This window comes from Heterocephalus glaber, unplaced genomic scaffold (genome assembly GCF_053883595.1).
Source record: "Heterocephalus glaber isolate CG9 unplaced genomic scaffold, H.glaber_assembly_v1.0 deba00000347, whole genome shotgun sequence".
Lineage (NCBI taxonomy): Eukaryota > Metazoa > Chordata > Mammalia > Rodentia > Bathyergidae > Heterocephalus > Heterocephalus glaber.
The window spans coordinates 49,264,097-49,281,799 of record NW_028258143.1 but is presented as its reverse complement, the minus strand read 5'-3'; the positions used below and the strand labels follow the sequence as shown (position 1 = coordinate 49,281,799).

Below are 17,703 nucleotides of genomic sequence, written 5' to 3'. Positions count from 1 at the left end.
AGACTGCTCCAGGGTTTGAGCCCTAGTACCCCACCCACTCCTCAGAAAACCTAACATTTCAAGTGTTCTAAGACAATTAATTGAAGCTATTTGAAAGTGGCTATATCTTTGGGGGTGGGGGAGCAGTGGATAAAATGGTTGGATTTTTAATGACTATAATTTCAGTTTTAAAAATTTTGTTAAATGTGTCAATTGAACGTGCTGATCTTGAATGCCCCAAATATAAAGGGTGCTCTGCTAGCTTCTGGATAGCAGATAACTAAGTATTTTATCATTTTAGTGCTTCACGGTTGTACTGGGTTGATGCCCTTTTTGATAAAATTGAGCACAGCACTTTTGATGGTTTAGATAGAAGAAGACTGGACCATATAGAGCAGATGACTCATCCATTTGGACTTACTGTCTTTAAAGGTATGTTTTGAAGCAGTAAAAGTTTGTGTTATACTTTGTGACAGTAAATTCATCCTTATTTAGTATTCTCACAATTCCCAAAATGCTTGCCACTTTAAAATACAAAAAATTGAAATGGTACTTTTTTTTTCTTTTTTTTTGAGACAAGGCCTTGCTGTGTAGTTCAGGCTGGCCTTGAACTCATGGTGACCCTCTTGCCTCAGCCCCTCAGATGCTGGGATTACAGGCACACGCCACTACCCCCGGCCAAAATGGTGCTATTTTATATAGACAAAACATATTTTTTTGTTGTTGATAGGAAATTTCACTTTTAGAGTGTTTTGTTTTGTACGATAATAATATGGACAACTTACTGTAAATGGGCATAGCACTTTGTAGATTACATTTACTGTATAATATGCAGTACAGTATGTACCTTGTTATATAAAATATCACATGATAAATTACTGCCTTTGTCATTTTTGAGAATAAAATAGCAAAAGCTGTTTATAGTAACTATTGCAGAATGTTGCAAGAAACTCATCAAAATCATTGTAGGAAAATAATTCCTTATTTTCATCAGCTGTATACTCATTGAATGACTCTGATGCTTTTTAGTAAAAAGTGTTAGATAATATCTTTTTATATTGAAATGTTGATGTATGACTTCTGAAGAACAAAAAGACATTATTTTTTTGTTTTTGTTTTTATTGGCCCTGAGAATTGAACTCAGGACCTTGTACTTGTGAGGCAGGTGGCAGCACCACTGAACTAAATCCCTGCCCCACATGATGGTTTCTTAATCAGTCTTTCCCAGTTTTCATGCTGCTTGTAGAGACTGCTGAAGTATATATAGAATGCAGGGCAACTCCCGCCATGGCAATTGGAGGCAGTGCTTTGGCCTTCCTTCTCTCACTCCCTAAGCCCCTCCCCGCTTTTTGAGACAAGTTCTCACTATGCAGTTCATGCTGGCCTTGAGCTCACTATGTAACCCAGGCTGGGCTCAACTCACAGTGCTCTTCCTTCCTGCCTCAGCCTCCCAAGTGCTGGGATTACAAGCCTGTGCTGCCACGCCTGGCTACTCTCAACTGCTTTTGTGTGTAGGCACGTTTCTGTGGATTGATTTGTTGGGAATAAAAATGTAAACAGGCTACTGTGAAACAGATGGCTTGTTTAGTCCTGGAGACAGGGCAAGAGAATGAGGAGAGATTAACCAAAATTAGTCTAGTTTGAGAGTTGGTACTTTGTATAGAGCTACCAAAGGCCCTCTGTATATGCTAGTTGTCCCTGGTTTGAAACATCTTACCTTGAATATGAGATAATGCTTTAAAAAACCTAGGTATTGATTATAAACCCAAGACTTTCTCACACACGGTGTGTAGAATGGTTAGTAAATACACTATATATTCCATTTTGCTGTCTGTTTATGTGTGGAGTGTGTGGTATTTAAAAATATTTAAGAAATGCTCTGAAATTTTGGATGAGATGAGTCAATTATCAACAGTTACCCACCTTCCAGCAATTACTCCCTTTTCTCTAATGATCTCAGACTTGCACTATTCACAACAACATTAGAACATTGGAAGAATGTTACATTTCCTCTGCTCTGTCGTGGAATGCTTTGGGATTAAAGAAAAAAATACAGCTTTAGTACCTTTTGGTTCCATCAGTATGAAAAACATTTGAGTGCATGCCTGTGAGGACAACACAACATTCTCTGAATAATAGAAATTAGTTTCTTCCAACCTTGGCTTTCACTGTGGATTTCATAGGGGAAATTCTTTTATTGTGTAACACCATGGAAAATAGGCATCTTTTTACTGAAAGATTGGATCTTCTTGCCTACATACTGGATGGGACTGAAAGATTGCTTTAACTCCTCATTCACATAGATACAGTACTAAGATGCCTTCTAGTCAGTGGAGATAAGATTTAGTGAATCCAATGACCAGTTAGTCACTGATTGGACCACAGATAAGTGAAATTGCTCTAATGATAAAATTTGTGACAGTTTAAGCATTTTTGGTTGATTGGGACTACTAGTTAAACTATTGCTAAAGAGAAAACTCACCTTGATCTACTTCTTTGTTTTGAACACTGTTGAATTTGATATGTTTACTTCCCTGCGTCAGTAGTTATTGCAAAGACAATATGATTAAATTCTTGTTATATAAAGCCTTACATTGCCTCTCTTTTACCATTCTGAGCATTGAGGGACATTGTATTGATATTTTTACTGATACCCAGACATACACTGGAAGTTCCTTTTAGGGCTAGATCTGTGCTTTTCCTTCTCAACAGCTTCTTATGAAAGCAGAGTATGAAAAGTATTCCCATAGGCTGTGGAATGTATGACTTGGGAGGGAACTTTTTGGTTTTTGTTTTTACTGGTGCTGACTATGGAATTCAGACCTTCTCACATGCTAGGCAAGTGCTCTGCCACTGAGCTACATCCCTAGTTCGTTATTTTTTTGGTACCAGGGATGGAACTCGGGTCCTTTTGCTTGTGTAACAGGCCACGAAACCACTGAGCTAAATCCCCAGCCATCCCTAGTTCTTTAAAGAGATCTTAGATATAATTCCTTCCCACAGTTAAGTATTTGCCTAAGCACCCAGTATTCTTTACTGGGATAAGAGCTCAGTCTTATGAGGCCTCAGTGTTTTATTGAAGAGATTTAAAAATTTTTATTTTTACTTATAGAAATTTAAACCTAAATGTTGCTAAATGCCGTCCTAAAACTTCCTATGTGCTTGCCTGAATCTGAGCTATGATATCAATAAATTACTTTCCAAAGACCATTTTTAAAGAGTAACCAGCCATGGAAGATAGCTACAGAAACAGATTACAGATATTTATGTGAAGAGATTCTCACATTTCCAAGCCTATTGCATTTGCCCAAATAATTTATTTATAAGGAAGCCCTGACTGAAAATACTAATTTCCTCTGTTGCTTCTTAGAGCATGTGTATTTTACTGACTGGAGACTGGATGCCATTGTTCAAGTCAGGAAATTGGATGGTGGAGATATGAGAGTTATTCGAAGTGGTATTTCCCGCATAATGCACGTGAAAGCATATGATGTTGACCTCCAGACTGGTGAGTGAGATTGACAGGTTTTTCATATGGATGTGTTTATTTGATATGGTGACTCCTTTTCACTTCAAATACTTATTTGAATAGCTCGTGATAGTGTTAACATTCCTATCACCCATGTAGTTTAACACTGTAAGACTTTAAGTATCTGTTTATCTCTGCTAACCCTAAAAGTGTTCTTAGGGAATACACATTCTAACACTTTTCTGTATTTAAGTGAAATGTTGTACTTGCCAGGGTTTGTTTTCTTTCTTTCTTTTTTTTTTTTTTTTGGTACCGGGGATCGAACTCGGGACCTTGCGCTTGAGAGCCAGGTGGTGGAACCACTGAGCTAAATCCCCGACCCTTGGCAGGCTTTCTAAGAGGATGCTTGCTACTTTTTAATATTTAAAATGATCTTTCTCATTTGTTTCCCCTCACAAATCAAATGCAGGATAACCCTAATCGGAGTGTACATTTTGCAGGAACAAACTATTGCAGTCAGCCCACCCATCCCAATGGCGACTGCAGCCACTTCTGCTTCCCAGTGCCGAATTTCCAGCGTGTGTGCGGCTGCCCCTACGGAATGACACTGGCTTCCAACCACTTGACGTGTGAGGGAGACCCTGCCCATGAACCACCCACAGAGCAGTGTGGCTCCTTTTCCTTTGCCTGCAGCAACGGCAGATGTGTGCCTATTTACTACCGCTGTGATGGGGTTGATGACTGCCATGATAACAGTGATGAGCATCAGTGTGGAACATCAAGTAAGTAGCTGTGCACTGGAGATGCTTCCTGAGGGAACAGAACAGAACAAAGTAATAATATATGGAGGAAAGTATCTTTTAGGGTTTCAGATGCTCACCACGTACTTCAAAGGCATTTAGTTAAACTAAGCATGGATATCATTCATATGCAATGTTACAGGTGATTTCTAGCATTGGTTTAGATTACCTTTAATAAAATTTCTTTTGAAATTAGCTGTTTGGACCAATGTAGGGTTATTACATCTTGACAAATTCTTCAAAAAGTCAAATCAGACTGGGGATTTGGCTAGACCACTTGCCTAGTATGTGTGAGGCCCTGGCTTCCACCTCTGGCATGGTTAAAAAAACATTGAAAATAAAATTAAAAAGCCAAATCAAAATAAATCGGACATAGTTTTTAGTATCTGAGAGACTAGAATAAGAGAGTAGGAACCTGAGATTGCAGCCTTTGAAAATCTCATGTGCTACATTTCTTTTCCATGAGCAAAAATAAATTAGGGTGAAATGGCAGTCTTAACCTTTACATTCTTCTTAAAAGCTGAGGCCTAATAAATGCTACTGCAGAAGGAATAAGTATCTTCTTAAAATTAAAAAAAATAGAGAACAGTTGAAATCTCAGTAATCAAGGAAGGTGAGCAAAGAGTAATGACAACCTGTCATTTTTGGGAGAGAATAGTGACAGATTTGAAAAATAAAAGTGCTCACTTGCACGTTTTTTCTCAAAGCTCTAAAATTTTCATTCTTGTATGTATTTCCTTCCCGTTTCTAAGAGTGTACATTTTTACCTGAATATTTTGCCTATTTGCATTTTTTATAGGATACATTTTCAAGGTTTCTATAGACTTGAGTTTGAAATTGTGATTGGAGGATGTACAACTTAGAAGTTTAAGATATTCATAGTGATCACACCAGTTAGGGCATGGCTGTTGGGCAGATTCCCAAATCTCTCAAAACCTGTTTCCTTATCTGTAAAAATGCAGATAATGCTTTGTATTTTTTTTAGTATTCTAGAGGCTGTAACAACAGATGTCCCAGTGACCAGTCTGTTGTTCTTGTAGATAACACCTGTTCCCCTTTGGCATTCACCTGTGGCCATGGAGGAGAGTGTATCCCTGGACCCTGGCGCTGTGACCGACACAATGACTGTGTGGATGGCAGTGATGAGCAAAACTGCCCCAGCCAGGCTCCTTCAACCTGCCCCAGCTCCTACTACACCTGTGACAATAACCACTGTGTCCCAAGGGACTGGGTCTGTGACACAGACAACGACTGTGGTGATGGATCTGATGAAAAGAATTGCAGTAAGTTTTGAAATGGTTTCTCTTGGCTGGTTGGCCTAGGAATAGATTTGAACAATCAGTAGTCCCTGCACTCTTTCCTCGAGAGAGTCACAGTTTTCACTGTGTCCTAGGTCTCCTTATCAATAGGTTCTAAAAACAAAGGCATGTGGGAAACGTAGAAACCTACAAACTGTGTTTTGTGGAAGCAGAAGGCACCAGAACAAAGAAGCACAGAAAGTTTAAATTCCCATTAGTTTTTACTCATCACCTTTTTATCTTGCCGGTTCTCATTCCTTTAGGACCTAAAGTTTAGGCTATTGTTTATTTTCATGTTTGCAATAATAATTTAAGATGGAGCAAATTTCTCTAGACTAAATTCTAGTGTTGGTTGCATAACCTGGCCCGTCACTTTCCTCTTGGAGTAGATGGGCTTTAAAATCCCCTCTAGTTTTTGTGTTTTACAAGTCTGTGTTTTATATAACCTCATGTGGTGGTTGGAGTAGCCCGAACATCTGACTGTGACTTAACAGCAAGGTAGGACTCTGGCTTTTGATTAAAACCAATTGTCCTGATCTGTCTATTCGCTGTTGGTAACAGGAATATCGGTTGGCTGACCATGCTGTCTAGCTGGGCTCCTTGCTTAGCTTTGGCCTAGAGTCACAGACTTAAAAGCAGTCATGAGATACAGTGCCAGTCCAAGCACACGGTGCTTGCTTGCTAAATATCTTCTGTTTTTCCAGGTGTAATCACAGTTTCTGACTCTACCCTGTAATCTTCTGTTTTTGATTCTAAAAACTGTCCTAATTTTGTGTTTTCTTGCTGGGCTGACTCTGACAATGTGGCTGATTTGAAAACACATGTACAACTGAGATAATTTATGTAGCTACTTAGTGTTTTCAGTTTGGCTCTGGTACACAGAGCAGGAAATGAACTTACTTGGTTTTGTTTTCGGATGACATTAGACTCTTCAGCGACATGCCACCCTAGTCAGTTTCACTGCTCTGAGCATCGGTGTATTGACCTATCTTATGTCTGTGATGGGGACAAGGACTGTGTTGATGGTTCTGATGAGGCTGGTTGTGGTAAGTGGATTTGCTTTATTTTCTTTATGTTTACAAAAAAAATCTCAATGTTAGTCATTTTGTCCTTGAGCTAATTTCTTATGTTTTTCTCATTCTCAGTATTGAACTGTACCACTTCTCAATTCAAATGTGCTGATGGGAGTCAGTGTCTCAGCAACACATATCGCTGTGATGGTGTTTATGACTGCAGTGACAACTCTGATGAGGCAGGCTGTCGTAAGTACCACACACCCGGCACCTTTCAGGCCAAGGGATCACTTCACTTTTGCCAGTATTGCTATAACTGAACATTTTCTCTAACTCAGACTATGGGAAAGACCTCCTGTATTACAAATTATTCTTTTTTTTTTTTTTTTTTGGTACCGGGGATCGAACTCGGGTCCTTGCGCCTGCAAGGCAGGCGGCGAAACCACTCAGCTAAATCCCCGGCCCCATTACAAATTATTCTTATAAAAATGAAGTATTGAACATATAATACAACTGCCTAAGCATTACCAAATAATGATTTCTAATTAGCAAATTAGATGGTTAAACATTTTAAAGATATTTTTGTTCTCAATTCTACCTTTCTCCTAGGACATCCCATATATAGTGGTTTTCAAACTTTTGAGGCTTTGCTATATGTAATAATATTTTTATGATTTCTTTGAAGTCTCATTAAATCTCAATCAGGAAGTCACATCGTGGGCTAGAAGTGGTGCAGAGGTGTATTTGGTATTGACTTGCAAGTATTGTTTGTTGAATAACTGCTAAACAGCCTTTGTCCATAAAGTGTAGTAAGGGAGATTATTAAGGCAAGGTAGGTAGTTAAAAGGGCCTTAAAAATGGTGAAGATAAAATTAAATGGAGGTTTCAGAGATGAAATTCCTTCCATTTAGATGATAAACTGCTAATTGTGGATGAGACTTACTGTTGTATTGCAAGATCCTTGGGAGGGAGATTAGGTGTCCCCCCCCAATCCCTGTGAAATAGCGAAGATATTCTTATCCCTCAAGGATTGCTTGATAAATAGTGGAAAGTTTGCAAAGAATTAATTACTGTCACCTTTAGTTGCCTTAATATGTGCTAGTTTCATTGGATATATTTCATTTGAGGGAAAATTATAACATCCAAACATGTGAAGTTTAGTGTAGCTATAGTTATTTAAATTCTGTTGAAATCCTACAGTGATTTTTATTTTATTTTATTATTTTTTTGTTTGTTTTTATTTATTTATTTTTGGTACTGGGGATCGAGCTCTGGTCCTTCCGCTTGAGAGGCAGGTGCTGGAACCACCGAGCTAAATCCCTGGCCCTATTTTTTTTTTTTTTAATTTTGTTTGTTTTTTTGAGACAAGATATCACTGTGTAGTCCAGGCTGGCCTTGAACTTGCAACAATCCTCCTGCCTCAGCCTTCCAAGTGCTGGGATTGCAGGTGTGCCCCACCATGCCTGGCTCTACAGTGATTTTTAATAGAGAAACAGATAAATTATACTATTGAATTTGCAATACAAAAATATTAGACATTTAGGAATCAGAATGTTTTTCTAACTCTATTTAAGAGTTGTACATCCTGCTATCAGCTCCGCTAATTTGACACGTACATATTTCTGTGGATTTTGTTATGACTCTGCAGTGTGGGAGAAGACCTTGTATCATTTTAGTCTTTAAAATTAATTTTGAAATAATCGTTATTAGAAACAATTTGTTTCTAATTGATCCAAAACAACTGATCCAAAACAATTTCCTCTGCATGGAAACTATAAAAGAGGCTATGAATTGCACCCACGAACCCGTTTTTCCCATGCTTTTCTCCTAGCAACCAGGCCTCCTGGTATGTGCCACACAGATGAATTTCAGTGCCAAGGAGATGGAGCTTGCATTCCGGACACTTGGGAGTGTGATGGGCATCCAGACTGTGTCCACGGGTCTGATGAGCACCATGGCTGTGTCCCCAAGACCTGTCTTCCATCTCATTTCCGCTGTGACAATGGAAACTGTATCTACAAAGCTTGGGTCTGTGATGGGGACAATGACTGCAGGGATATGAGTGATGAGAAGGACTGCCCGACTCAGCCCTTTCACTGTCCTAGTTGGCAGTGGCAGTGCCCCGGCTATGCCATCTGTGTGAACCTGAGTGCGCTGTGTGACGGCGTCTCTGACTGCCCCAATGGGACAGATGAGTCCCCACTTTGCAGTAAGTTTCCTGACCATGTTTACTGGCCATACATTCATTCTGAGCAGTAGGCTGATGTGCCTCGCCCTGATCACAATCCCCTTGTAGCTTGTTAGGAGAGACTTTAGTTCCTCTGTGACTTCAAATCTATGTAGGAGTAACCATAATTGAACTCAAAGAAATCATCACTGGATAATATTTCTCATTAAATCTTTGCACCTGAATATGTGTTTTTCCTTCTTTTTATGTTATTATTTAGAAAAATGAGACTATACGAGGCCATTAGTTTTCAAATGAAGTTTGGTCCTGTTGGTAATGTGCTCAAGAGTCTTCCTAACTATAATATTTTCTAATTTCAATCAGAACTTGCCACAAATCAAACAAAGTCTGGGAATTTGTGTTTTCTGTGATTAAAATGCTATGATTGGCATGTAATCCTAATTACTGTCCTTTCTTTCTTTCCTCTTTAATCAATGCTCATTCTCAGATGAACTGCAGCCAGGTATGACTGTGAAGTATTTTAGATTCTCATGATTTCACATGTGTTGTATTTGTGCTGAAAATGTCATTATTATTACCAGACTTCCCCTTCTAGTGCACGTTCTTTTTTTTTTTTTTTTTTTTTCTAGTGCATGTTCTGTGTTGTGACTCGTATTACATGAGTTAGAATACTAATGGAAGTAGTGGGTATTTGCATCCCCAGGCATGTGAACTGTCTTTGGGTGGCTGCAGGCTTTAGTATTTTGGCTCTTAGAATAAGGCATGATGTATGTTAGTAAATCTGTGTCCTTAGTGTTCTGATTACCTTTGCCCTTCCATTCATTCCCTTTCATAGATCTTCTAGCTTTTTCTCTTTAATATTAATTCCTATCTTTCATTTCTATATAGGTAGAAGAATTTCAGTGGAAGCAAAAGAGAAGCAAGTTAGATTTCTTTGCATGCTTTACAAATGACAATTTTGTTTTTTGACGTCAACAATATCTCCCCAAGATTTTTCTCATTGCAATAAATGGAGTTATAGCGAAGAAGGTGGTCCAAGTCCAGAGGATAAATCCTCAGGCAAATCAGAGCAGACCCCAAGCAGCCTGTGGAGTTCATCCTAGTGAATTTTACTGTTAACTCTTACCTGGGCATCATAGCGAGGAGGCATGGGGACTACACAAAAAAAGTATTATACTAGAGTGAATCAAAGACTCCTGACCTTTTGTCTTTGTGATTCTTTTTCTTTACTTTAGACGAAGATAGCTGCTCACATTTCAATGGTGGTTGTACTCACCAGTGTATTCAAGGGCCCTTCGGGGCTACATGCATATGTCCACCAGGATACCAACTTGCCAATGATACTAAGACCTGTGAAGACATAAATGAATGTGATACTCCAGGATTTTGTAGCCAGCTCTGCTACAATCTGAGAGGTTCTTTCCGTTGCACTTGTGATAGTGACTACCGGTTAGAGGATGATGGGAGGACTTGCAAAGTTACAGGTAATTATTGAACTTCAAAGTGAGCTGATTCCAGTCCTATAACGCACGTCTCAGAGCTTATGATTAAGTGTTGTGCATGGGTATTTGACAATGTTGAGTAGGAGCCAGAACAACTAGAATTTTGGACAAGTATATAATTTCTCTTAGCCTCAAGATCTTAATCTGTCTTGAGATTAAAACATACACAGAAACTAGAGACTAAAATGTACACAGGTAGATTTTTGTTAATATTTTAAAAAATATTAAATGGGTTAAATTATAAATGATTTATAGATTATATCTAAGCATCTTTGCATAATGCTTAGTGAATTTGATTCAACCAATATTAATTCAGTTTCTACTATATGAAAGTGATTATATTATATATAATATAATATATATTATATAGAATATTGATTCAGCTGATTTGAAAATCATCAAATAATGGAGGATGAAACAAAATTTACAAGTAGGAGTCTGAATGGTAAGCAGTCCAGGGATTGAGCTGGTTTATTATCTTCATCATGTGGCTTCCATCTAGGATCCAATGCTATTACTCCAGTTTTTGCTTTCTCTAAAGTAGGAAGGGAAAAGAGACAGTAGAGGGTCAACAGCTTTCCTTGAAGGACATGACCCGAATCTGGGCACATCATTTCTACCTGAATCCTTTTGGCCACAACTTAGTCACGTGGTCATCGCAAGCTGCAATGGAGGCAGAGACTTGGCTCTAGCTGTGTGGCCACATGGCCAGCTCAAACTTGGCATGCCTTCTGACTAAAAAGAAAATGAGGAGAGGGAATATTGCTCAGAACTCTGAGCAATATTCTCTGGCAGAACTCTGCTGTAGCCTAATGACTCAGGGAAAACAGAAATGTTTGAGATATAATTCTTGCTGTGAAAAGCCCACACTCTAGTGAGGTAGATAAGCAAAAAATAAAAATAAGCACAGTACAAGAAGAATGTGAGTAGAGTTTACTCTAGATTGATATGTAGACACGCATTGAAATCTAATTCAAAGAAGAAAAATATTTCAGAGCCTATCGTAGATACTCACAAAAATCAGTTATTAAGGTGAAGAATGAAGTAATTAAAATAATTCTCAGAGTCCTTCCCGTAGTATAGTTTGGAATCTTCTGTTGCCAAAAGTATTGCATCACATGTTTAAAAGACCCTTTATTTTTTTTCCTCTCCCTGAATCACTGACATTTTGCTTTTTTTCCCCCTTGGACAGCATCTGAAAATCTGCTTTTACTTGTGGCAAGTCAGAACAAAATTATTGCTGACAATATCACCTCTCACGTTCACAATATTGTCTCACTGGTCCAGAATGGTTCTCACATTATAGCTCTTGATTTTGATTTGGTCAGTGGTCGTATTTTTTGGTCGGACTCAAGTCAGGGCAAAACCTGGAGTGCATTTCAGAACGGAACAGACAGGAGAGTAGTAAGTACATTTCTGCTGACTTGGGCCTCTCCAGTTCTGATCATGGGTCTGTTTGCTGATATTCACCACAGAGAGACAACCCATCTCCCTCCTCCTGGGCAGCTCTCATAGTCACATCTAAAGCACCACATAATCAGGAGGCCTGAATGTTCATAGTTCCTAACCTGTGAGTGTTTTAGATAAGAATGTGTTCTCTTGGGCAGGGGATTAAGCTCAGTGGTTCTGGTGCCTGCCTCACAAGCGCAAGGTCCCAAGTTCCATCCCCGGTACCAAAAAAAAAAAAAAAAATTGAAGAATGTGTTCTCTGAGGCCCTATCCATGATTCTGATTTCAGGATCACATGATACAGAGATTTCATGACATCTCTTAACGGTCCCATTAGCAGTCCTTTGTGAATGAGAGCAGATGAAGTTGCAGGAGAGTCAGTGGGTTGCTTTTCTTATTTTAATTCAGTTACATTTCACAATTCATCTTCCACAGTTTGTTTCTTAACCCCTGATAGTTATATTTCTTCCGCTCCTTAGAATCTTGTTTTCTAATTGTTGGCATCTAAAAGAGATATTACTTCAGGTGTATGAACATTATAAAGTTTCATAAGGGTGCAAGCTTAGCAAATGTGTTTAACTCTTGTGTAAGTGCAACAACTTTTGAAATCAAAATGAAACTACTCACCAATTCAATTAATAGGATTATCTTAGAAATCTTGTGTTTTTTTCCTAGAATACCTCACTGTTAATTTATGGGTTAGCTACATGGGAAGACCAACTTTTCTAATCCAACCAAACTATCATAGGACAAGTTAGATACTTTATGCTAGATTTTTGTACAGTTTCCATGATTGCATTCATATATTCTCTTTATTATCCACTCTTGATTCACTTTGATCTGTAGGTACACGACAGTGGTGTCTCCATGACTGAAACTATTGCAGTAGATTGGATAGGACGGAATCTTTACTGGACAGATTATGCTTTGGAAACAATTGAAGTCTCTAAAATTGATGGGAGCGACAGAATGGTGCTGATTAGCAAAAATGTAACAAATCCAAGGGGACTAGCACTAGATCCCAGAATGAAGTAAGACTTTTTAAAAAAAAAACTTAAAAAAATTATGTTGTCTTTACAGAGGTATGATGATGGACAAACAACATGTGTAGCAGATATGCGTACTGCAAAACTAAGTTACCTCTGTTCAAACATGGTTGTTGCTGACCCTCCTTTATCTAAATAGTCTTCATAGACTGTGTAAGAACACAGTGACTTATTAGCTTGGCAATACAAATGTGAAATGATTGTTGTATAATTATATAAATTAATGCATGCAGTAATATTCTATACTCATCCATGGGCCACTTAGCTGTGATTTTGATATCTTATGGTTACATAACAAAATAATCAATTTTTTGCTTCACATTTTTTGGCTTCAGTTTCATGTTGTTTATTAGAGTTCTCCTCTGAGTTGTATGAAGAAGAAAATCTTGTGCTTGCTGGTCTTAAAAATATTCTCTCAGGTGTTTAGAAACCATTGAGGACTTCTTTCATTGAATTTATTTAGAGTCTGTAACTTAGATTCTTTTCTACAGAATTCTGAATTAGACAATATGTGTTCGCCTCCTAAATATTGTAAAGTATTACAGACTTTATGATGAACCTCTGAAGAAGAATAAATTGACTTTTATCTAAAGCATGACAAGGTAGACAAATACGGATAGATGGATTTTTCTAGATCAATTATTTATGGATTGCACACAAACATGAATTAGAATTAAACATTTCAGTATCATAATGTATTACATGTTTTATGAGCATTATAAAAATACCCAGGTGGCTTGTGATTGCATTATGATTACAGCTTTTACTTTGCGGCATTCAGAGGAAATAGTAAGCTCTGTGCATGTACTCTATTCTGAACTGGAGATGATTTATTTCAAGCAGAGTATGTATGGGATGTTGTGTTATTGCAAATGACAGTTATTTTTCATATTGAACTCCAGTTGGTAACCAGTTTCTTTTCACAGTGAACATCTAATGTTCTGGTCTGACTGGGGTCATCACCCTCGTATTGAGCGAGCCAGCATGGATGGAACTTTGCGTACGGTCATTGTCCAGGAAAAAATTTACTGGCCCTGTGGCTTGACTGTTGACTACCCTAATAGACTAATCTACTTCATGGATGCCTATCTTGATTACTTAGACTTTTGTGATTATAATGGACAACATCGGAGGCAGGTGATAGCTGGTAATTTGGTAAGTTTAGCAAGGCAAACCACTTCAAAATTATATTAGTGGCTACATACAAAAGAGAATATTAAGAAAACTAAGAAATTGATTTTTGTGCCATAGGTATTTGTTGGTTCAGTGCAGGAAATATCAACAGTGAGAAGCAATCCATCTATTAGTAACAGAACAATAAATATTTTTATCATAGTTCCTGGTCAGATTGTGCAGGGTATACAGGGTGGGTTAATAGCTCATGTGATTTAATTGATCTGTAGATGCTAACACTGCTCCTTGACCTTTAAATCTATGTTTAGCCAATGTTAATAATATATTAAAATTATGTTTAGCCAACAATAATGTAAGTTGATTTACATTTCTTGATTAAATCTTACCATGTTATGTATTTAATATTTTTTATTCTGTTGAATTAATTTTTCCAAGTGAAATGTGCAAATACAGAAGGTATGTATTTTACCAGAAAGCTATTCTGGCTTCCATTTAAGATGCCCATAGTTCCTGCAACTTACAGTGGCTCTCGGGGCCTCTCTGCCTTCAGGAAATATGCACCTGAGCAGTGCAGACTGATGTGAATCAGGGCGAGGCACATTCGGCTCAGGGAGAGGGGTGGTGAGAGTGACCAACTAGATCCTCTAGTTACCCCTCACCTCTAATGGGTAGGGGATCCACATAGGATCCCTTACTTTCTGTGCTTCTCTTTTCTTTTCATTTTAAAAATGGACACCCAGTGTCATTACCAGAGTAGACAAGTGCTTTGAAAATATTTTGAGTGGAATAGTGGGATTAAGAATAAGTGGAATATTTTTTGTCTGTCTCATGTACATTTACATCACTGTACTTTATTAGATGCTAAAGGAGACTATCTTCTTGAGCAGATACCTTGGCTTTCTTTTCTGTATGAGGGCTCATTGTCCACTTCTCCTTCCCAGATCCTGAGGCACCCCTACGCCCTGACTCTCTTTGAAGAATCTGTGTTCTGGACTGACCGTGCCACCCATCGGGTTATTGAAGCCAACAAGTGGCATGGAGGGAACCAGTCTGTTGTGATGTATAATGTCCCCCGACCTCTTGGGATTGTTGCAGTTCATCCTGCCAAACAACCACAGTGTAAGTGATGGCTCAGAAGCATCTTGCCTGAGTATAGCTTGGTGATCACTTCTTCTGGGAATGCCAACTGCACACAGTTTGGCAATACATTTTCCTTTCTCCACTCCTCCACACTTTCCCCATCCTCCCATTGCTTTTGCTTTTATTTCCTCAAACCTTGTAGTTACCTACAACAACTACCTACCTACAGTAACTACCTTGTAGTTACAACAGCACATCTGGATTGTGACTTTGTTTAGACAATTAGCTGCTGCCTCTGTGACCTTTCTCTGAGTCTCAGTTTCCTCAGCTGACAAAATAATTTATAGACCAGATAGTACCTTAGATCCTCTTTTCCCTACTGCTCGGTGGCTTGAAGCAGCATATTGTTAGGGCTCATTAATTTAATTTGTTTTCAAATTAAAACTGAAAATTGAACCCAGGAAGCACTGAGCTACACCCCCAACCCTTTTTAATTTTTTTTTTCCGGTACCTGGAATCAAACTCATGACCTTGTGCTTGCGAGGCAGGCACGGCACCACTGAGCTAAATCCCCGGCCCCTCTTTTTAATTTTTAAATTTGATACAGGGTATCACTAAGTTGCCCAGGCTGGGGTCATACTTGTGATCCTGCTGCAGACATGTGCCACTGCGCCCAGCAGGACCTCTTTTATTATGGCACTATGTCTTCATAGGTGCACTGCTGTGGCCACCCTAAGTCACACTCAGGCTGGGGGTGTGGGGAGGCCAAGATTTGGTGTTGGAGGTGTTCTTTGTGGTGGGAGAAGGAAGCAAGTCATGTTTATGAATCTTCACTTAGTCGTCTCTCCTCAAAACCGCCCAGTGTTTTCTCATCACACGTGAGAATCTGGCCCTGCCTCTTTCCTGGCCTCTTCTCCCACTTGCTCTCACTGCCCCAGACTTCGTGATGGCCTGGAAACATCAGGCTCTGAACTGTGCAGCTGTGCACTCTGCTGGTGGATCTGTCTTCCCAGTCTCTGCACTGGTTGCTCCTTCCTGGGATTGAGGATTCTACTCAAATGTCACTTTCTCAAAGGCTGCTTGAAATAGCCCTTCTCATCACTTCTCGGCCTTTTGGCTAAGATCAAGTGAAACAGCCCCTTCTCTCATAATTTTTTTGCTGTTTATCTTCACATTCTGAAATCACACACATACATATACACACAAAAATTTGATTTTAAGGGCCAGGGATCTAGCTCAGTGGTTCGTCCACCTGCCTTGAAAGCACACAGTCCTGAGTTCAATCCCTGGTACCAAAAAAATTGATTTTATTTCTCTTTTTGCTAGAATATGTGCTCCATGTTTATAGAATCTCCAGTGCTTATACTGGTGTTTGCTATCTAGTGAATGCTGGAGATTTTTGGAGTGAATAGATTAATAATTAAGCACAGAATATGTAACAAGAACAAATAAGATCTAGGAAACATCCCGTGACACTCTTCACAGAGCAGAGATGCACAAAGATGTCATCAGTAGAAAAATAAAAGATTATTATCTAAGCGAACACAGACAACACTGGATAAATGTCAAGGTCACACAGCAAATACAATCTGATTTCATTTAAAGCAAAAAGATCTTTTAGGTCAGACAAGGATATTATTTAGCATCATATTTCTATTATTAAGTTCCAAATTATTCCATGGCTATTTGTTCATAATCTGGAATTTGTTCATAATCTGTGACCTTGGGTAAGTCATCCCGCTGGTTTTGTCTCTTAGTGGAGGTGACTTAAGGTACTCGTGTCACCAAGTACTGGGAGCCTTGGGGAGGAAAATAATAGCATGACTTTGCACCTCAATGTGGGAGACCTGCTATTCACCCATGTTCTTCTATTTTCTTTTTCCCATAGCCCCAAACCCCTGTGGCTCTGCCCCCTGCAGCCACCTGTGCCTGCTTTCCACCCAGGGGCCTAAGTATTACTCCTGTGCTTGTCCGTCGGGATGGAATCTCTCCCATGATTCTGTGAATTGCATGAGAGGTACAGTATGCCCTTTAAGTGTGCTCTGAAGAGGAGCTTGGCATGGCTCATGTAGAACGTGTTCATGTTCCCCTGGGTTGGGCAGGAGTCCATGCTGTGCTATGTGGAGTGATTCATTCATGCATCTCAGTTGTAATAATAGATTCTGTATTTGGAGCTAATGTTACTTGTGTATGTGATTATATCTTTTTATTTATTTATTTATTTGGTACTGGGGATTGAACTTGGGACCTTGCGCTTGTGAGGCGGGCAGCAGAACCACTGAGCTAAATCCCTGGCCCAAGTGATTATATCTTTAACCTCCTATTTCCTTGGACCTTTGCTAATAGGAAATTTCAAATTTTGTACTTCATTTTTCAGGTCTATTTCCTCATTTTTAGTAATAATGTTCTGGCCTGGATTTTTTTACTCCAGTTTCAGTACCTTTATATTACTGTCTGATATTTTAAAAAAAACAGACTGTCTGTACGGAATATGATAAGTGACTCCTTGAGCAATTTAATCTTCATCTTATACTTGAGGTATTTTACTGGGTCAATTGAAGACTGTGTGGAGGATTATTCCAAATACTTTAGTGAGTATGAAAGAAAAGAGTTTTCTTCAGGAGTACTAAACCTATGATAAATTCGCCATTGCTTAAATCTAAAAAGTTAGCCTAACCTATTTCTTTTTGTCTTCGAAGAGGTCTGAGCATGTTTTGATATTGATAAAAATTGCTGTAAGCAAGT

At 38.8% G+C, this 17,703-nt stretch overlaps 1 protein-coding gene across 2 annotated transcripts in view; it reads left to right on the top strand.

Moving 5' to 3' along the window:
- The window catches only part of Lrp2 (LDL receptor related protein 2), a 189,226-nt gene that overhangs the window by 82,670 nt on the left and 88,853 nt on the right, over positions 1-17,703 (top strand). For both annotated transcript variants that reach the window (XM_013076946.3, XM_004857623.4), the window contains exons 19-31: positions 281-411; positions 3,350-3,487; positions 3,949-4,230; positions 5,289-5,531; positions 6,473-6,592; positions 6,692-6,808; positions 8,391-8,768; positions 9,983-10,231; positions 11,442-11,653; positions 12,545-12,729; positions 13,671-13,899; positions 14,820-14,997; positions 16,847-16,975. In XM_013076946.3, the coding sequence (XP_012932400.1) occupies positions 281-411; positions 3,350-3,487; positions 3,949-4,230; positions 5,289-5,531; positions 6,473-6,592; positions 6,692-6,808; positions 8,391-8,768; positions 9,983-10,231; positions 11,442-11,653; positions 12,545-12,729; positions 13,671-13,899; positions 14,820-14,997; positions 16,847-16,975 (2,591 nt within the window). The remainder of the gene's footprint in view (positions 1-280; positions 412-3,349; positions 3,488-3,948; positions 4,231-5,288; positions 5,532-6,472; positions 6,593-6,691; positions 6,809-8,390; positions 8,769-9,982; positions 10,232-11,441; positions 11,654-12,544; positions 12,730-13,670; positions 13,900-14,819; positions 14,998-16,846; positions 16,976-17,703) is intronic.